Source organism: Labeo rohita, chromosome 21 (assembly GCF_022985175.1).
Source record: "Labeo rohita strain BAU-BD-2019 chromosome 21, IGBB_LRoh.1.0, whole genome shotgun sequence".
Classification (NCBI taxonomy): Eukaryota; Metazoa; Chordata; class Actinopteri; order Cypriniformes; family Cyprinidae; genus Labeo; species Labeo rohita.
The window spans coordinates 5,324,880-5,343,431 of record NC_066889.1 but is presented as its reverse complement, the minus strand read 5'-3'; the positions used below and the strand labels follow the sequence as shown (position 1 = coordinate 5,343,431).

Genomic DNA, 18,552 nt, shown 5'->3' with positions numbered 1-18,552 from the left:
TAGAGCTTTAGCTGTGGCAGTCTGAGACCAGACAGCTTCACGCACAGTGTGTGTGTGTGTGTGTGTACGTTCGCGAGAGAAAGGATTTGAGTAGTATTGGTTGAATGCATGGACATATGGAGACTGACTCCTCTTGGGCATCAGCGGGTACCAGGAGCCCCATCATCCTCTCTGTCTGTCTCTCTCCCTCACGCCGTCTCTCTCTCGCTGTCTGTCTCTCGGAGCTGGCACACTGGTAGCTCCTCTCCCTGGGATACTCAAGCCTTTCAAACATGAGTAATTGATGAATTGTATGCAATATGCAAATGTGAATGCATAAATCTCCTGACTGACAGCTTAATTTATGTGAGCCTTTAAGAATGCAGGATTAGATTTTAATTAAATATCTTCAAAGGCACCCTGACTCGTACATTTTTCTCTTGCCTCAGCTGCCGTCTTTGTTGTTGTTAAAACCGTTTTCCATTATAATTTTGGAAATCTGATTTTGTTTTCCCTCCTTGTCCTCCCGCACCCCCCTCCGGCCACGGTCCAACTCTTGGCCTTTGCTTGTTCTTGGGCTAAATGTATTACAAACACTTCTCACTAAACAAAGTTTGATTCTGCGAATAAACTCGTAGGCCACGCCCACTCTGCAGAAAGGGGTGTGGTTTGACTCCCTCACCTCAGAACTTTCCTGTAGCCCCGCCCCAATCTTTTCAGCCACATTGTCTCAGCGAGACGAGCAGGTGTCGCCTGTTCATGAATATTGAATAAGGCCGTTTAAAAGATGACAAGGGCACATTTACGAAGCCGGGAGAGACTAAAAAGTGCTTAGTAACCCAGTTTTCGCCGGTCCCCAGCAGAGCGCGATGCTGTCGCCGGGGATTTGAGCAGAGTGATTGGTTGCGACGAGCACACTGACAGGGTTTTCTTCTCCGGCGTGTGGAACGTGCAGTAACGTGTGAATGACTTTTCACTGCCATCTGTTCCTTCAGCCCGATGGGATACGGGAAAGAGAGGAGAGCGTGTGCGTGTGTGTGTGATTGTATACTCGCTGCTCTTCACTGTCTGTCGTGGCTGTAGGGAACGCACATGGGCATCATGCCTGCGAGTGGGAAAGGGAGATGAAAAATATTCCCATATCAGGGAATTCTCAGGGTGTAAGAGGCTCCATTACAGTCAGATTGACTGAAGAACTGAGCGGTTCACAGGGTGCCCATTCAATATACTGACAGGCAGCCTTCAATAGACCTGCATTACAACCAGTTAATGGAGACAAAGTCGGGACGCTAGGAGTCTTCATACTGTTTTCACCTTTCTTATCAATCCTGTTTGTACAGTAAGAACTCGAAAACTTGGATATTATCACCTCCAGAAGTTTGGAATAGATAAACTTTTAGGTAAAAGATGATATTTCTGCAGTAAAGTTAAGTTATGAATTATGAATTCTATGAATTTGTATATATATGCTGCCATTCAGAAGTTTGGGATAATTTTTTAGGCTCTTATGCTCATCAAAGTTCCATTTATTTGATCAAAAATACAGGAAAAGCTAAAAAACAGGAAATATAATTGCAATTTAAAATAACAGTTTTTCTGTTTTAATATACTTTAAAATATAATTTATTTCTGTGACACAATGCTGAATTTTCATCAGCCATTACTGCAGTCTTCAGTGTTACAATCCTTTAGAAATCATTCTAATATGCTGATTTATTATTAATGTTGTGTTGAATAAAACATAACAAAAATACAGCATTTATTCAAAATATGAATCTTTTCTAACAATATAAGTCTTTACTATCACTTTTTATCATTTTAACACATCCTTGCTGAATAAAAGTACTAATTTCTTTCAAAGAAAGAAAAGGAAAAAAATTACTGACACCAAACTTTAAACAGTAGTGTGTATTGTTACATAGAAATGTATTTTAAATAAATTCTGTACATTGTAATGTTTTATTAAACCACCTTTTTTGAATTGCAATAATATTTCACAATTTTACCTTTTTTTAATTGTATTTTTTTAATAGAAAAAACACAGCCTTCATGAGCAGAAAAAGCAAAATACTTCCTTAAAAAACATTAAAATTCTTACTGATCACAGACTTTTTATGTGTGTGTGTATGTGTGTGTATATATAAATTAAATAATGAAATTATGGTGCAACAGCTAGTCTGTAAAATGTATAAAACTTTTCACAATTGTTATACACAAATTGCAGTAAAATCCCCCAATTATCTTTGCCTGTAAATGTTTGCATTTAATTTTTTTTTTTTAAATCAAAATTTGATTCATATTGGCGTCTGTTCAATTGGACAGTATTTCTTTCCAGATAATCACTGTTTTCTTAATCAAAAATGATGGTAATTGTGCAATATAAGAGTGCATACCCACCTAACTATTACAGCTAATTCTCAACTTTTCTTGCACAGCATATATTTGAGTATTGTTTCATTTACACATTTCATTCTTAAGAGCTCACATATGCAAATATGAACCACTGTAAAAACACATAACATTAAACTGAAATCATTGGATTTTCCCCTTTATTGGTGTCAACATGGGTAAGTGCAGCACAAAATCAACATAAGCATTGTGCACTAAAAGAGCACGATTTAAGGCATTTACATAAGCATATACAGTATATTATTATGGTATTAGGCATAATTACTGTAGGATTATGGAATAACATTTTGCTTTTTTATCTGGAAATATACTTTGGCTAATTTAGCCACTTAATCCAAAAATAGCAGTTCAGTGCTACATCCTTGCTCGTAGTAATCACACCAAGTCCCATATTTCCACACAATTAGAATTCCAGTTCTCTTTCTGGAACATTGTGTTGAGTACACGACGGCTGTACCTTTCCGAAAGCGCTCTTGAAAATGAAAGGATGGGTTTTATATAAGGGAAGCACCTGTCACGAGCGAGGAAAGAACTGCTCGGCCTCTAACAATACCCAGTCAAAGCGGAGCTAAATAAGAAAATAGCTTTAAGAGTCCCGCGGGAGTCAAGTGCCTGTTCACGCACAATCGCCTGACTGCAGACTTCTAACGACTCCAGCATGTTGGCTTTTTTTTTTCTATCTTGTACTTCGGGCACGCCTCGATTAGGAATGCTCGAAAAGGAGCAAGTGAGTCAGATGCTCCGAATGAGGAAAAAGAACTCTTCTTGTTCTTCAACACACAGCGTAGAGCTTTACAGGAAACTGTTTTCCACCTCGCTTTAGGCACGACCGGAAACGTCTGCTTAAGTTTTTTTTAACAGTCACCAATGTGTGATTTTAGGTTAGTAGCTGACTGTCTTCAAAGACGGGATCTTTTGACATTTAGCTGATTTTTCTTCCTGCACCACAGTGACCCCACAGAATCATTTGCTGCCCCACCAGGCTGTTTTCTAATTTGCTTTCCTCAAAGGAAATGGAGTCGTGTTATCGGAAAACTGAGGTAATTGATTGTTTTCCAACGTGGCTTTTGTCAGAATGATGTAAAAACCAACTTTGACACAAACACAGGCCTTTGCACACACAGTTATTTTTACTAACAATAAGTTAGAATTGGTTTCTTTCTTACCTGTTCACCTGTTCACCTGCTCACCACATTCTCTGTCAATCAAATCAGTGCGTAAAAAGTCATAGATAGTGAGTTTTTCAACCAAACATTTTCTCAGAGTGAAAAGTCAAACAAAGCAAGGCTAAAAAGTTGTTAGTCGAACTCTCCCCGAATCAAGACTCCATTAATTTTATCCGCACTAGAGAGGAATTGTGGTCTGGCAAACTGTGCTGACGTTTTTTTTTACAGTACAGTTAACTCCATCGACTGCTCTCCACTTACAGGCACTACAACGGCTAAAGTGATTCATGTTGATTGCCTCTCTTTTCCACCACGCTCCACTGTTCATAGTTTTTAATTGGATTAGTAATGTGACGGTCCAAAGTGATTCCCATTTGCCACGGACCATGACAAGCTTGTCAACAGATCAGCAAGTCAAACTGGGATATCTTGGGGCAGGAAAGGGAGGAAGCCCAGTGCGGTGACGTATGGGAAGAAAAAAAGTGGACGCTGAAGGGATTGTTTGAAGTTTACCATTGATCCATTTGGCTTCTAGTAAATTTTTTTTGTTCATTGGCATTGTTTGACTGCAGTATTGCATTGTGTCTGAAATGCAAGTACATAAAAAAACACGTAAGTGCACTATTAAGGTCTTAGAGAATGAAGATCTGAGAGTGATGGAAGTACAGTTTAGGCCAGGGGCTGAAATTTAATGCCAAGTAAGGTGTGTGTGTATATATATATATATATACATATATATATATTTTTTTAACCTTTATATTTTATACCATGTTGAGGGAAAAACTGAATTGTGAGATGTAAAAAAAAAATCAGAATTGCAAGATATAATAGAATTGCATGTTATAAAATGACTTTTTTTTCTTGAAATTCTGCAATCACGAGATGTTAAATTTGCTATTTTGAAAAAAAAAAATAGTTGCAATCATAATTAAGAATTCTGAGATATAATCTCATAATTTGTAAATATATATAAAACCATTGGCATTTATATTATCATATTAAAGATCACAATAAATAAATAAAATAATTTTAAAATAAAGTTTTAAAATTTTATGTGGAAAATTACTTTTACTATTACATTAAAATTAATAATTATTATTTATTCAAATTCATCTGTGTAGTATGGAAGCCTGTTTTCACCACAAAATAAAACATTTTGACTTTTTATCTCAAAATTCAGACTTGTTTTTGCAATTTTCAGAAAAAAAGTCAGAATTGAGATATAAACTTAAAATTCAGATAAAATTCAGAATTGTGACATATAATAGAATTGCATTATCTAAAATGACTTTTTTTTTTTTAATTCTGCAATCGTGAGATGTTAAATTTGCAATTTTGAGAAAAACGTGAGAATTATGAGATGTAATCTCACAATTTAGAGAAAAAAAGTCAGAATTGTGAAGATAATTTTTTTTTTTTCTCTTACCTTTACTTTTGTTTCCATGGTGGGGGAAAAAACAGAAACAAAATTCAGATTAAAAAAAAAATAGAACTGCATTTTAATTTTAAGAAAAAATGCAGAATTGTGAGATTAAAATTGGGAGATAAAAAAATTATGACTTTTTTTTAACCATTATTTTTTATTCCACGGTGGGGGAAAAACAGAATTGTGAGATGTACACTCAAAATTCATATAAATAAGTCAGAACTGCAAGATATAATAGAATTGCATGCTATAAAATAAAAAATTTTCATGCTATTCTGCAATTCTGAGAGGAAAAGTAAGAATTAAGAGATATAATTTCCCAATTTCGAAATGAAAATCAGAATTATGAGATGAGAAATTCTGAGATATTGTGAACAATAAATAAAATTTACTGACTTTTTTTTACCTTTATTTTTTTTTTTCCATAGTGGGGAAAAATGATTTAAAATTACATAAAATTACATGATATAAAATAATATAAAAGACTTTTTTCTAGCAGTTTTGCAATAGCAGAATGTTAAACTTGCAATTCTCAGAAGGAACGAAAGAATTATAAGATGTAATCTCACAATTTCGAGAAAGCTGTAAGATAAAAATTCAGACTTTATTTAACTTGTAACTTTTAATCGTTAACAAACCTTTATATTTTATTCCATGGTGAGAAAAAATCTGAACTGTAAGATGTAAACTCAAAATTCAGATAAAAAAGTTTAAATTGTGAGATATAAACTCCGATTTGTGAAGTTGCGAGAAAAAGGAGAACTCTTGGTTTATATCTTGCAACTCTGAATTGTGTGTTTTTTTGTTTTTTTTTGACAGAAACCGCCTTCTATAGCACTCCCCCAATCAGCTCACCCAAAGTAACACTTTATTTCTCTCTGAAATTTTCCCCAACTTTGAAAACCTCAGTTATGTTGTACTGTTTCTGGATAGCGTTCTTGGTGTGACAAAACAAAACATTTCCACAGATTAGCAATGAACAAAACTTATTGACTTAAACTATATAATACTACTGCTCTCTGAAACTCCACTGCAGTACTATTATTAAGAACAAGTTACTCGCAGTGGCGTTCTTCCTCTTTGCTTTACTATGATCAGTTTAGTGGTGATTCTGCTCTGGTTTGTGTTTGTTAGCGCTGCAGTATTAATAGAACGGTGAAAAACACTTGCTGCTTGATGTACTTGGACATGATCCAATGATATGCAGCAGTAGAATTAGCATTTTGCTTTTCTGGCTTATTTTGCTCTGCCAGCACCCTTGCGCAGGGTTCGAACTGTCATGTACCTGTCTCCGTGATAGCCCGTCTCACAATGAAGTGTGGGAGATAAGTGTGTGTGTGTTTGTGTTTTGTGTTGAATAATTTGTCTTGCGTGTTGTACGTTAGCGGAACGGCATTCTAAAGCCGCGCTTGTTCACGTTTCTATCATGACAGCGGATGATGTGTAACCGTATGTATGTTTGTTTGATGTGTGAGTAAAATAGTAACTTGCTTATGCTCTGAAACGCTTTTTCTTTTCATTAGTCTGTCAGAAAAGACTGAAGTTTGTATAAAATCACATCTGCAGCATTTATTGTAATGTTGATGATAAAGATAAGGGGAAAAAATGATGTGCCAGTTTTTTAGAAATGTTTTTATTCATGTTTGTTTTTTATAGTTACAAAAAAATATATGTATTATTTTGGTTAAAATACAAATATCATGAATTTTATTAATACATGTTATTTACTATGTCACACTATGTGGCATTTTACAAATAAATAAATAAATAAATAAAAATAATTAGTAATAATTTTAATGCTATTAAATATACTGAAGAATTAATTGTTTGAAAGTATTTTTCAATTATATCTAACTATTGAAGGTTTTCTTGTCAAGAATTTGTCACCAAAAAAAAAAAAAAAAAAAAATTTTGAATTTCTATTAAGAAAATAACCTTTCCCTCTCATTAAAAAAAAAATCGAAATTCTACGGTGGTTGTACCACAAATTAAGAAAAATAAAAAATAAAAAAACATTAATAAATGATGAAATAATAATAATAATAAACAATTATATTAACAATTATATTAAACTATTGAGGAATTTGTCACCACAAATTAAATAAATAAATAAAAATCAATCAATCAATAAATAAATGAATAAATGAAGATAATAATAATAATATTAATGCTATTAAAAGTACTAAAGAATTTGTTAAAAATAATTTTTATTAACGTATTTTTCCCTAATCATTAATAATAATCAATTATATCAAACTATTGAAGGCTTTCTTGTCAATAATTTCTTTTAATGAGGCTTTTATCTTCTTTAATAAAATTAAATAAGGGTTCCAAAAAAGGTTTTGTATTGTGCGTGATGTATCATCGTATGTCGTCGTGTATTCAAGGATTGCCTTTTCTATGTATTCCTTAAAAAATGAGTGAGGGTCATTTCATAGACCCGTAAGTATCTCACAATCCTGTGACCTTGTGACCTACTGTACATGATCAAGCAAAATATAGATGTATTTCATGTCAGTTAAACCCCAGTTGTCTGTTTTTTCTGTGCAGTTCTCGGCCTGGTCGTCCTCCCAAGCGTTCTCTCGGCGTGGCGATGCAGGACAGCTCTCGTCTGCTTCCTCACAGCGTTCACGGGCTGCTCTCTCCCAGTCTGCTCTCCCCGACAGGTAAGACCCCCCTCTCTCGCTCTCCCACCTGGAAGACCTAAAAATACCAGCCTCACCTGTCAACGGAGGACACGCGCTCAGATGGACGCCAGTGTGTAAAACCACGTATATGAAGATTTTGTCTCATTTACGCTTGATTTTTCTGTTTTTGTTTTTAAATCTCTGCTGTCTGTCTTTTTTCCCATCTCTCTCGCTCTCCTTTTCTCTCCTCCTCCCACTCTTCCACCTTCTGCAAATCAGCTCATATTGATTTTCCTCCTCTGTCCTTCACTGGCCACCACTGCGCCTCAAACAGAGGTTAAACTATTGGATTTCTGTAGCCTCTTTGCTTTTTTCCTGCGCACGCATTTGCTTTCTCTCTTTCTCTCTCCGTCATCCCTCTTTCATCTTTCCTTCCTTTGCAATACAATCTGTTTCGGAGGAATCGTTTTATCGCTTTTAGACCAAATCCCAAACCGCTGGGCACCACCTGCCCGGTGTTTTGTTTGCGTATTTATATTTACGAGTAAACCGCACGTGTCGTTTAACGTCGTGCTCGGATACGTTAGCGTCATGTCGGTTCTCCCCTCCTCTTCTTGCCTTTTAGCTTCAGTTCTCTAAATTGCTGATGGTAGTGGCAATTTAGCTCTCACAATGACCAGCGCGGGTATCGATCTGCGCAGCGCGGAGTAGCCGGAGCAGTCCGTTAGCCGGCCCCGCTGATTGATTTTAGATGACTCTGTTGTTATTTCTGCCGGCCGCTCCGGCGGGGGAAGGAGCTCTTTAAAATGTGCGTCCACATTTCTCTCAATCCCTCTGCTCATCTCGCCGTCCCCAACGCCAACAAATGTCTGACTTTGGAGGATGTGATGCGATTTGAGAGCAACGTGAGTTAATAGGGACATTGACATTATGGGCCTCATTCATGAAACGCGGGGCCGAATTTCTGTGTTAACCATTTGTAAAACCCCTCTTATGTAACATGAATGTTTTTTTGTTTAGTTTTTTTGCAAAAGACTTATTTTGATATTTTTTTTGTTATACTGGTTATTTTATTTTATTTTGTTTTGTTTTATTTTATTATTTCAAATTTGGGATCATTTTTTTTTTTAAGAAAGTCCCTTCTGCTCACCAAGGCTACATTTATTTGATCAAAAATTCAATAAAATTAGAAATATTTAATTTTTGAAAATATTTTTTTTTGTGATTTTTTTTTTTTTTTTTTTTTTTAAGAAAGTCCCTTCTGCTCACCAAGGCTACATTTATTTGATCAAAAATGCAATAAAATCAGAAATATATATTTTTTTTAAATATATTTTTTTGTGATTTTTTTTTTTTTTTTTTTTTTTTTTGGCAAAAACTTTTATTTTATTTTAAATTTGGGATCATTTAATTTGTTTTAAAGAAAGTCTGCTCTGCGCACCAAGGCTGCATTTATTTGATCAAAAATGCAATAAAAAAATGCAGAAATATTGTTAAAATATTACTACAATTTAAAATAACAATTTCCAATATGAATATATTTTAAAATGTAATTTATTCCTGTGATGCAAAGTTGCATTTGCATTATCATTTCTCCAGTCTTCAGTGTCACTTGATCCTTCAGAAATCATTTGATATTATTATCAGTGTTGTGCTGCTTATTATGGGTTTTACTATATTTCTGATCAAATAACTGTAGCCTTGTTGCATATAATAGACTACTTTTAAAAACAATAGTGTAACTTTTAAATACGTATTACTTCCAGATGGTAGTTACCGGTATCATTTACCCTTTTACACATGTTAAATGAACTAAAGTGTTTATTTTGGACTCCATCCGGTTGTGTTTCCAAACCCCTCGGGTCTTTCTGCTGTAATTCAACGCATTAAATCCATGCAGCGCTAAAAGTACTGACATCCACATGTATGTCAGGATGCCTCCGTCTATTCTCCATGACAGCAGTATCAACATATTGTGAAACTTGAGGAGCTGAACTTACTCTGAATGTTTATAGCGAATGATCACTCCTTTCCACTTGCATTTATTCCGTTACTTGTATTCCAGTAAGAATCGACAGCACACAGTGAAGTGATAAAGTCAAGCTGCCTAAAAGCGTACAAACAATTCCTGTAAATCATCTAAACTTTTACATAATATTTTTACATAGATGTACCACCCTTCCATTCTGTATTCATGGTAATATAACACCTGAAAATATGAAGTTGTAAATGAGCCACAATTATCAAAGATGACTACATTTGTCATCTTTCACAGCAAATGACTGGATTTGTGATTTTTAATGAGGTAAAAATGAATGTAATTAGTATTGGTTGTAATACTAATCTAGCATGAATTCTAATTACAGTTGTCCTTATTACAGTCAGTAATTATACAAGTGTGTATTTATAATGAATTCACGTTATAATAATCTATACATTTATAGTATTATGCTATATATCTGTTAGTATATTTTTTTCTAGTCTAAATCTAAGAATCTATTTTGAATGTGTGGCCATACATCAGTTCATCACATTAGCTTTTAGTAATACATCTGAGCCATCGTAACTATTGTCACATTCTAGCAGCATTACTAACACATCAGCAGATTCTGATCAGACTTGTCATTTAATTATTAGCAGCAATTTGTGCTGTTATTTCCTGCTAACGCCATAATTAGGCAGAACAAAGTGGCGGCTCGGCTGATACGGCGCTCAGCGGAGGATATCAATGCTCACCCTCACGCTCAGAAAGAGAAAAAAACAGCCAGAGAAAAGCGTCTCTAGAGAAATGAAGTGTTTTTCTCTTCGCTCGAAGCCCTCCACTGTGTTTCCAGTCAGGATGGAGCATCTGAATGCAGTAGCAGGGGGGTGCTGGTAAACCAGGTGTTGTTGTGAGGTTTGTTTTTTTGCGTTTGGTTTCCTGGATTGCTGTTGACAGAAACATTATAAGCCAGTGGCACTTGAGAGAGGAGAGAGAACGAGAGCTGATATATACCTCATACTGTATGTACAGGACATTAGAATAACTTGTGTTGTTTGTGCTTTAGGCATGAAACCTGAAACCCGAAAGCTTATTGAGAACAGGTATGCTATTACTTTTGAAACTTGTGGTTTTCGCCTGGTCGAATCCCATAGAGTTTGAAGGAGGGACCCTTTGAAGGAGCGAACCAAGCCATATCTAGAGACCAGAATATTTGTTTAAAAGACTTATTGCTAGTTCAGTTTGAGATAAGCTCAATTAATTTGGACTTTTTTCTTCACGGTTACAGTGGAAGTAAATCGGGTCGTTTTAAAGCAGAAATGTGAAGGCTATAATTTCATAAAAACACATTTATTCTTCTATTAAAACTTGTGTAATATTTGAGCTGTGAAGTTGTTATTGTTACTTTTATGGCATTTTAGAGTTGTTGTTTGTACATTGTCATGGCAATGAAGTTGTAAAATTTAATATAAAGTCATATAAATATGGTAATGTCTTGTGGCTATTTTATTGAAACAGTGAGTATTTTAAAGAGATTGTTGACCCAAAAATGAAAATTCTGCCATTAATTACTCACCCTCATGTCGTTCTAAACCTGTAAGACCTTCGTTCATCTTCAGAACACAAATTAAGATATAAAGAAAGCTTTCTGGCGCTGCATAGACGGCAACACAACTACTACGTTCAAGGCCCAAAACGGTAGTAAGAACATCATTAAAATAGTCCATGTGACTACAGTTGTTCTACTTTAAAAACCAGGTCATATGGGTTTTCGAAAAAAATATCTTTTTTGCAGTTTGTAACATAGCTATCGTTCCCCTTCAGTCGTACTGTACGACGTTACGTCATAACTGACGTATTTGGAGTCTCACTTGGGAGCCCAGATACGTCAGTTATGATGTAACTTCTCTGTTCCCTCCTTCAGGGAACGAGGGTTACGGATGTAACCGAGACGTAAACTGTATTGTTTCATCAGTTAGTCATGTTAGCACTTGGCTAATGTATCCACCATTATTGTTTTCAGTCTTAAAAATAAAGGTGCACTGTGATGCCATAGAAGAACCATTTTTGGTTCCACCAAGAACCATTCAATCAAAGGTTCTTTAAAGAACCATCTCTTTCTAACCTTTTTATAATCTAAAGAACCTTCTTTCGCCACAAAGAACATTTGTGAAACAGAAAGGTTCTTCAGATGTTAAAGGTTCTTTATGGATCCATTTAGACAAAACAGGTTCTTCTATGGCAGGGGTGCCCAGCCCTGTTCCTGGAGATCTACCTTCCTGCAGAATTCAGCTCCAACCCTGATCAAGTATGTATAAACGTATATTCTGTATGTTTTCTGACCTTAGATGCATTTAAACCTGTTGTAGGGGACTCCAACACAATATTAGGACACTTTAAAAAAAAAAACATATAACCTGCTCTTTAATTTCACAAAGCTATTAGAATACTTTTTGTATGTAAAGGAAACAAAAATAATGACTAATGAAGAATTTCTTTTTCAATTTGTACCTTTCTGGGCCTTGAATGTGGCCTTGCTGTATATGCAGCATCTTGGATTTCATCAAAAATATCTTAATTTGAGTTCCAAAGTGTCTAACGGGTTTGGAACGACATGAGGGTAGGCAAATAAAGAAAGAAATATCATTTTTGGGTGAACTATGAACTATCCCTATCACACTGTACACCGCTGTAATAACCGAAAATAATTTTAGGTAATCAACAATATGCAACAAGCTCTGTTGACTGAGCTTAACTTGTAATAAATTGAAATATATTTATATTGAAGTTGTGCTCTTTTGTTTTGAGCCAGTAAGCCACACCCTATATCTTAAAAATGCTGGGTTAAAAACAACCCAACTTGGGTTATTTGGCAACTCAGTGCTGGGTAAATATTGGACAGAACACATGCTGGGTTATTTTGACCCAGCTAGATGGGTTAAATGTTTTTACCAAACATGCTGGGTAATTTTAAGTCAACTATTGTTTAAAAATTATTATATTGCTAAAGTAAAATGGACTAGAACTTATAAACACACACACAGAATTACTAGAGGCAACAGCAATAATCAAAAGATCAACATTTATTAAGCAAGAACACATGGACAAAATACAAGACAAATTTATTTGTGTGAATACAGCATAGTTTACAATATTACATACAATTAAACTCGTTTAACAGGCATTTTAGACATAAAAAATGTAACATTTAAAAGTACAATTTTAATTTAAGCATATTCAACCGGTCTCTGTAATCGCTTTTTACTGAAATAGCTGGAGTTCTCGTGCCGGTGTGTTGCCGAAATCTGAGCCGGTGAAGGGCTGCTGTTCGCCAAGTTAATTGTGAACTTCAGACCGCGGCCTCGCGTTTCACTCGTAGCTGAAAGATGCCGTGACTGACACCAAAACCTGCCCATAAACAAACAATACTGACATTAGAAAACATTAGGGTGGGAGAAAAATCAATTCTCCGATGCATTGCGATTCTCTCTTCAACGATTCTGAATCTGAGCTTGTTTTTCCCCCCGCATGTAGCACATGTGCGCGCTAGAGACATGGCCGGCTTCCTTGCACAGAATTTGCGCTGTAAGACACGTGCTTGACAGTGTGTGCTTCCACCCGCGATGTTATGCCCTTTGTAATGCAGTATTATTAGATGCACGGAACTTGCGCACTAACGGACTTTCACGTGCGCTTTGTGTTTGTTGTCCTGAAGATCGATTGCGACTGCGGTTAAATGCATTTCCAATTTCGAATACTTTTACACTGTGTGATGTTCACACAGTCAGTTATGTTTTCAGATCAGGACAAAACATCTGATATATCGAAATAGATCTGTGCATTAATGTAAATACAGTCTGTTAAAGCTGCCACTGCCTATGATCTCATCAGTAATAATCAAATGGCAATAATGCTGAGGAAAAAATAAAAACCCATAACTACTGTCTGAAAACTTTCAGATACTTAAAGAACACTTATGTTAAATAAGTGATTGTTTTAAAAAAGTAGCCTGTTTATATAATAAAAAATAAAGTTTGTGCAGTAATATTGAAAACTGAGAATGTGATGCATAGTGATATTGAGTTGATAATGAAAATTGTAATTTAATTGTATCAAGAAACCAGTGAAGATTCACACCCCTACTTTTAAGATGGCAGTACTGACATACAGAGATTCTAACTAAACAAAAAGCAATAAAACTGCAAGTTTGGTTAAAATGTGAGGTTGTAAAGACATATTTGCACAGCAGAAGAATTAATAGGGGAAAAAATGTAGATCAAGAATCGTTTTGGAATCGGATCCTGAAGTGCCTGAAGATTCCCACCCCTAGAGAACATATTTTGAGATTAAACTCTAAAGAAGTACAAATTGGCAGCGCTGAGAATCAATCTCTCCTGTAGAGGACTCAAAAAGCCCACGTTCTGACTGACTGTAATTTAGCAGCTGGGTTGTTTTCTCAGAGACAGGCTTAACCCAGCGGTTGGGTAGTAAAAAATAACCCGGCGTTAAAAATGGACCTACAGCTTAGTTACAGAAAAGCTACCCAGCACCTGGGTAAAAATATTAAAAATAATCCAAAAAAATTACCTAACCGGCTGAAGGCCACCCACCATGCAACACCATGGTAACCAAAAACAGAAAATGTAAAAAAAAAAAAAAAAAAAAAAAACTAATAATGTCTATGTAGTTGACCGTATGCAGAGTAATTTGACTTTCACAGACTTCTCAACTCACTGCCTGTTCAGGGTTCGAGTCTGAGCCCACCGCTGATAACAGATAACTGATGGGCGGCACTGATACGAAATGTCAGCGAAAGGACACTTGAACACTCTCTCAAACTCACACATTCCCACACACACATCCCGGCCTTCCATCTCATACATACACACTTGTAGAAAGCGACTCTTACACAAACCTGTCTACAAACACACACACATACACACACACACTCTGTCTCTCTCTCTTTCTCTGTGGGTGAAAACAATTGCAGGCCTAGCTGGTGACTTTGATGAATGACATGTCCCTTTGGGGAGCAGTTTCTCCATCTGTTTATCCCCCCTTCTGTTGCCCCCCTCCCTAAACTCACTCACACACATGTGCAGAAACACACAGCGTACTCAGTGCAGGAGTATTTAAGACTGCCGCTGGCTCCGTCATGCACCTGTAAGCACTCTTGCACGCACAAGACATCTTCTTTTTCGAGCACCTAGAGTCTCGTTGTTGTATGTTGTTTCTGTTAGTAGTTTTTGGCTAGTCAATGAGGATTTTTTGATGAAAAAGGTTAAGGTCAATATGAATTTGCAATTCGTAACCCATTTACTTAATGCAATATATTTCTAAGCTAAATGATATTAAATGACAAAAAAAACCCAGAACTTGATTTTGTCAATCCAGGATTGGTTTGAAGCTGAAAATGTAGTGTTTTAGGATGCTGAATGCTTCTTGGTAAGCTACTTCAAGAACTGCCGCTCAAAATATTCAACATAAACCAATCCAGTTTTACACTGTGACCTCTTTCCTTGTCTGTTTTAGAGCTGGTCACTTGCGTTGCAGTCCGACTCGAGGGGTTAACGGTGTGCGTGTGTGTGTGTGTAGGGAAAGAGCTAGGATAAATAAAACATGGAGATCTGTTTAGTGACATATGGGCCAGTGCAGCCCGTCTCCTGCATCCTAATGAACGCTAAGCCTTTCAAACTGTGTGAGACGAAAGCTTTGTGCTGCCAGGAATATAGATATCAGCAAGAACCAGTGAGCGTTTACGTTTGGCTAAACCTGTGATTCACGGGAACGCGTGCGTACAGCAACACCAAACTTAATTCTGCGCTTTTGTCAGGTTTGTAAAACGTCGTAAGGAGTCATGTGTTAACGCACACATCTTGAAGTGGCACAGTCGTGCAGATTTAACATATGGCAGTCAATTGACAAGTCAGCTGAAAAAAAAATCCACAGTTGAACACAAATTAAGCTTGTAATTTGCAAATTGTTTTTTTTTTTTTTTTTCGGCGTCAAAAGAAAAACTTCTCACAGTCTCAATGTCATTAGCACATCTGGGACTTTTTGACATCTTTTTTTTTTTTAAATTTCTGACAAAGGTGACATCTGTACAGTCTTGGCAGGATTGTTTTTTTTATCCCACGGGTTACATTTGTAACCAAAATTTAAAGTTCGAAGGATGTGGAAGAAGATGTTAATGTATTTTACGTAGAGTTGTTAATGTTAACTGTAAGTGAAAGTGCAGACTCTCATTATTATATTGTAGTTCACAGCTTAATATGTAGAGACGCAAAAATTAAATTTACCAGAAATTCACTGTAATTCAGTAAAAATGTTTCAAGCCTTACGGGAGACTTTTTGGTGCCTGTATGTTTTACATTTTATGACTGTACAAATAAAGTGAATATATCAATATATTTTAAACACCTGAATTCAAATACATTGATAACTAGCATAATAATGCAGGTAGTACAATAGAAAACCACATATCAAATTAAACGTCATCTTTTAATGAAAAATGGCAAAAACATATAGACTTTACTAAAGAACATAAAGTTGAACATAAATCCTGACACAATTGATAACATAAATAAGAAGCAACAAAATAATTCAAATAAATTGTAATTAAATGTGATGCATCACACCAAGACTAGATTTTTTCATGGTACAGTATTTTAATTAAATGTTATTTTTTAGAAAAAAAGTTCAAAATTGTAACTTTTTTATGTGTATATAAAAGTAGGCCTACATTAATTTTGCATTATTAATATTGTCCTGTCAAATATAATATAGAATTTCACTGTGGACTAAAAGGTAATTCAAAGTTTTATACCTAATTTTACAGTACTATACAGTAAAATTACATTTGTTGCCTATTAAATGTATTATATTCACTGTATATAGTGTGGTAATTTTCATGATTTTCAAAGATCATGTTTTTGTTATTATGTTGTCATGTTTTTGTTGTGTTAGCTGTATTTTTTTTTTTTTTTTTTTTGTTATTTTAAATTAATTCTCAACTGCAGTTTGAGATTAATATATATATATTATATATATATATATTTCATATTTTATTAGATATTATATTATATTATAGTCATGTTATATTATTATTAGTAGTAGCAGTAAATTTTCAAAAATTAAAAAAAGTATCTAATGCTCACCAAGATTGCATTTATTTAAAAAATACAGTAAAAGCAGTAACATATTTTTACAAATTTTTACCTGAAATAATATTAAAATTTAAAGAACAGTTTTCTATTTTAATGTATTTTAAAATCTAATTTATCCATATGATGAAATGCTGAATTTTCAGCATTATTACTCCAGTCTTCAGTGTCAAATGATCCTTCAGAAATCATTTTAATATGTAATATGATGATTGAAGAAACATTTCTTATAATTATCAGTGTTGAAAATGGAGGTATGGAGGTATCTCTTTGTGCAAATAAACTCGACATACATATATGTGTGTATGTGTATATATATATATATGTTCACCAAGGTCGCATTTATTTAAAAATTACAGTAAAAGCATTCATACAAATATATATATATACATATATTAAAAAATATATTTTATATTAATAATATATTTTAAAATGTAATTTATCCATATGATGAAATGCTGAATGTTTCATTACTCCAGTCTTCAATGTCAAATGATCCTTCAGAAATCATTTTAATATGCTGATTTGCTGCTCAAGAAATATTTCTTAAAATGATCAATGTTGAATCTTTGTTTTTAAACTGTAAAATTACATTTATTGCCCATTAAATGTATAATTTATATTTATATTTATAATATATTTTTTTCACTGTATATAGTGAGGTAAATCAGGCAATTTTTTTTTAATCTAAAATTTAACTGTGGTTTAACAGTAAGTGTGGAAAATTAATTGAAAACTAGTAATGTTCATTTGCACCTCATTCACACTTTCCTGCTTGTAACTCATTTCTGCAGAGTCCTTCTGTAAAACACACACACATATACACGCGTGCACATAAACAGATCTCCATCTGCCCCCAGGTGCATAGGTGGGTGGCCTTCAATCCGTATTTAATGAAGGCTATGCTTTTTTTTTGGATCACAGAGTGATCTGCCTGTCTTCAAACACACTAGCAGGAGACGTCTCAATAGCTCTTCATTATTGCAGGCAGAGAAAAAACAAAAACACAAAGACATCATAATTACAAGAGCACGCACAAGCTTGGGGACGGAGAGACTTAGAGCGCAGGAGAAGATCTTCAAGTGTTTGTTTCCACTGCTCTTCTGATAAAGACGAGTCTGGCCGCTCTCCGATGGCTTCCCAGTACTTCTCCCGCACTTCCTGCATTGATCTACTGAAGCGAACAGACGGGAAAGGATGAGAAGATTATTTCAAATTCTTTAAACAATTTGTCCTCATCACTACACACATTTCTTCTAAAGGTGAAGGAAGCTAATATGTATTACCTGGTATCAAACCAAAGCACCGAAACTAGTTTCTTGACAAAAATGACCATAGTAAACTGCTGAAATAGCAGTTACAACAGTACATCTAAAATAAAATCCTGTAGAATGTAAAATTGTAAAAAGCTGATTTTTTTGAAAATCAACCATGCATTTACCTCAAAAATCGTAGCTTAACTACTGCATTTGCACTAAAACCACAGACCTAACTGAAGTTAACTACATTTAATTGTGGCATTTGTTTTAAAACTCAAGTAAAACATTTTAATGTAGGTTTTAGCACAGAAACAATAGTTGAACTGTTGTATTTGCTGTAAAATCATAAGTAAAATCCTTCTTTATGAAAGTTTTTGTTACAACTTTTGTAAAACCTTTGATCCATAATAGATCCACAACCATGATTTCTGCAAAAAAAAAAAAAAAAAAAAAAAAAAAAAAAAAATGCTACAAAGTATTTTAAGTTCAGTAAATTAGTCAAACACTACATTAAAAAAGAATGTACAATTGTAAAATAACAG

At 34.7% G+C, this 18,552-nt stretch overlaps 1 protein-coding gene across 1 annotated transcript in view; it reads left to right on the top strand.

The window, feature by feature from the left end:
- The window catches only part of dacha (dachshund a), a 182,588-nt gene that overhangs the window by 71,754 nt on the left and 92,282 nt on the right, over window positions 1-18,552 (top strand). The window contains 1 exon segment of the mRNA XM_051092982.1: window positions 7,531-7,646. Coding sequence (XP_050948939.1) covers window positions 7,531-7,646 — 116 coding nt within the window.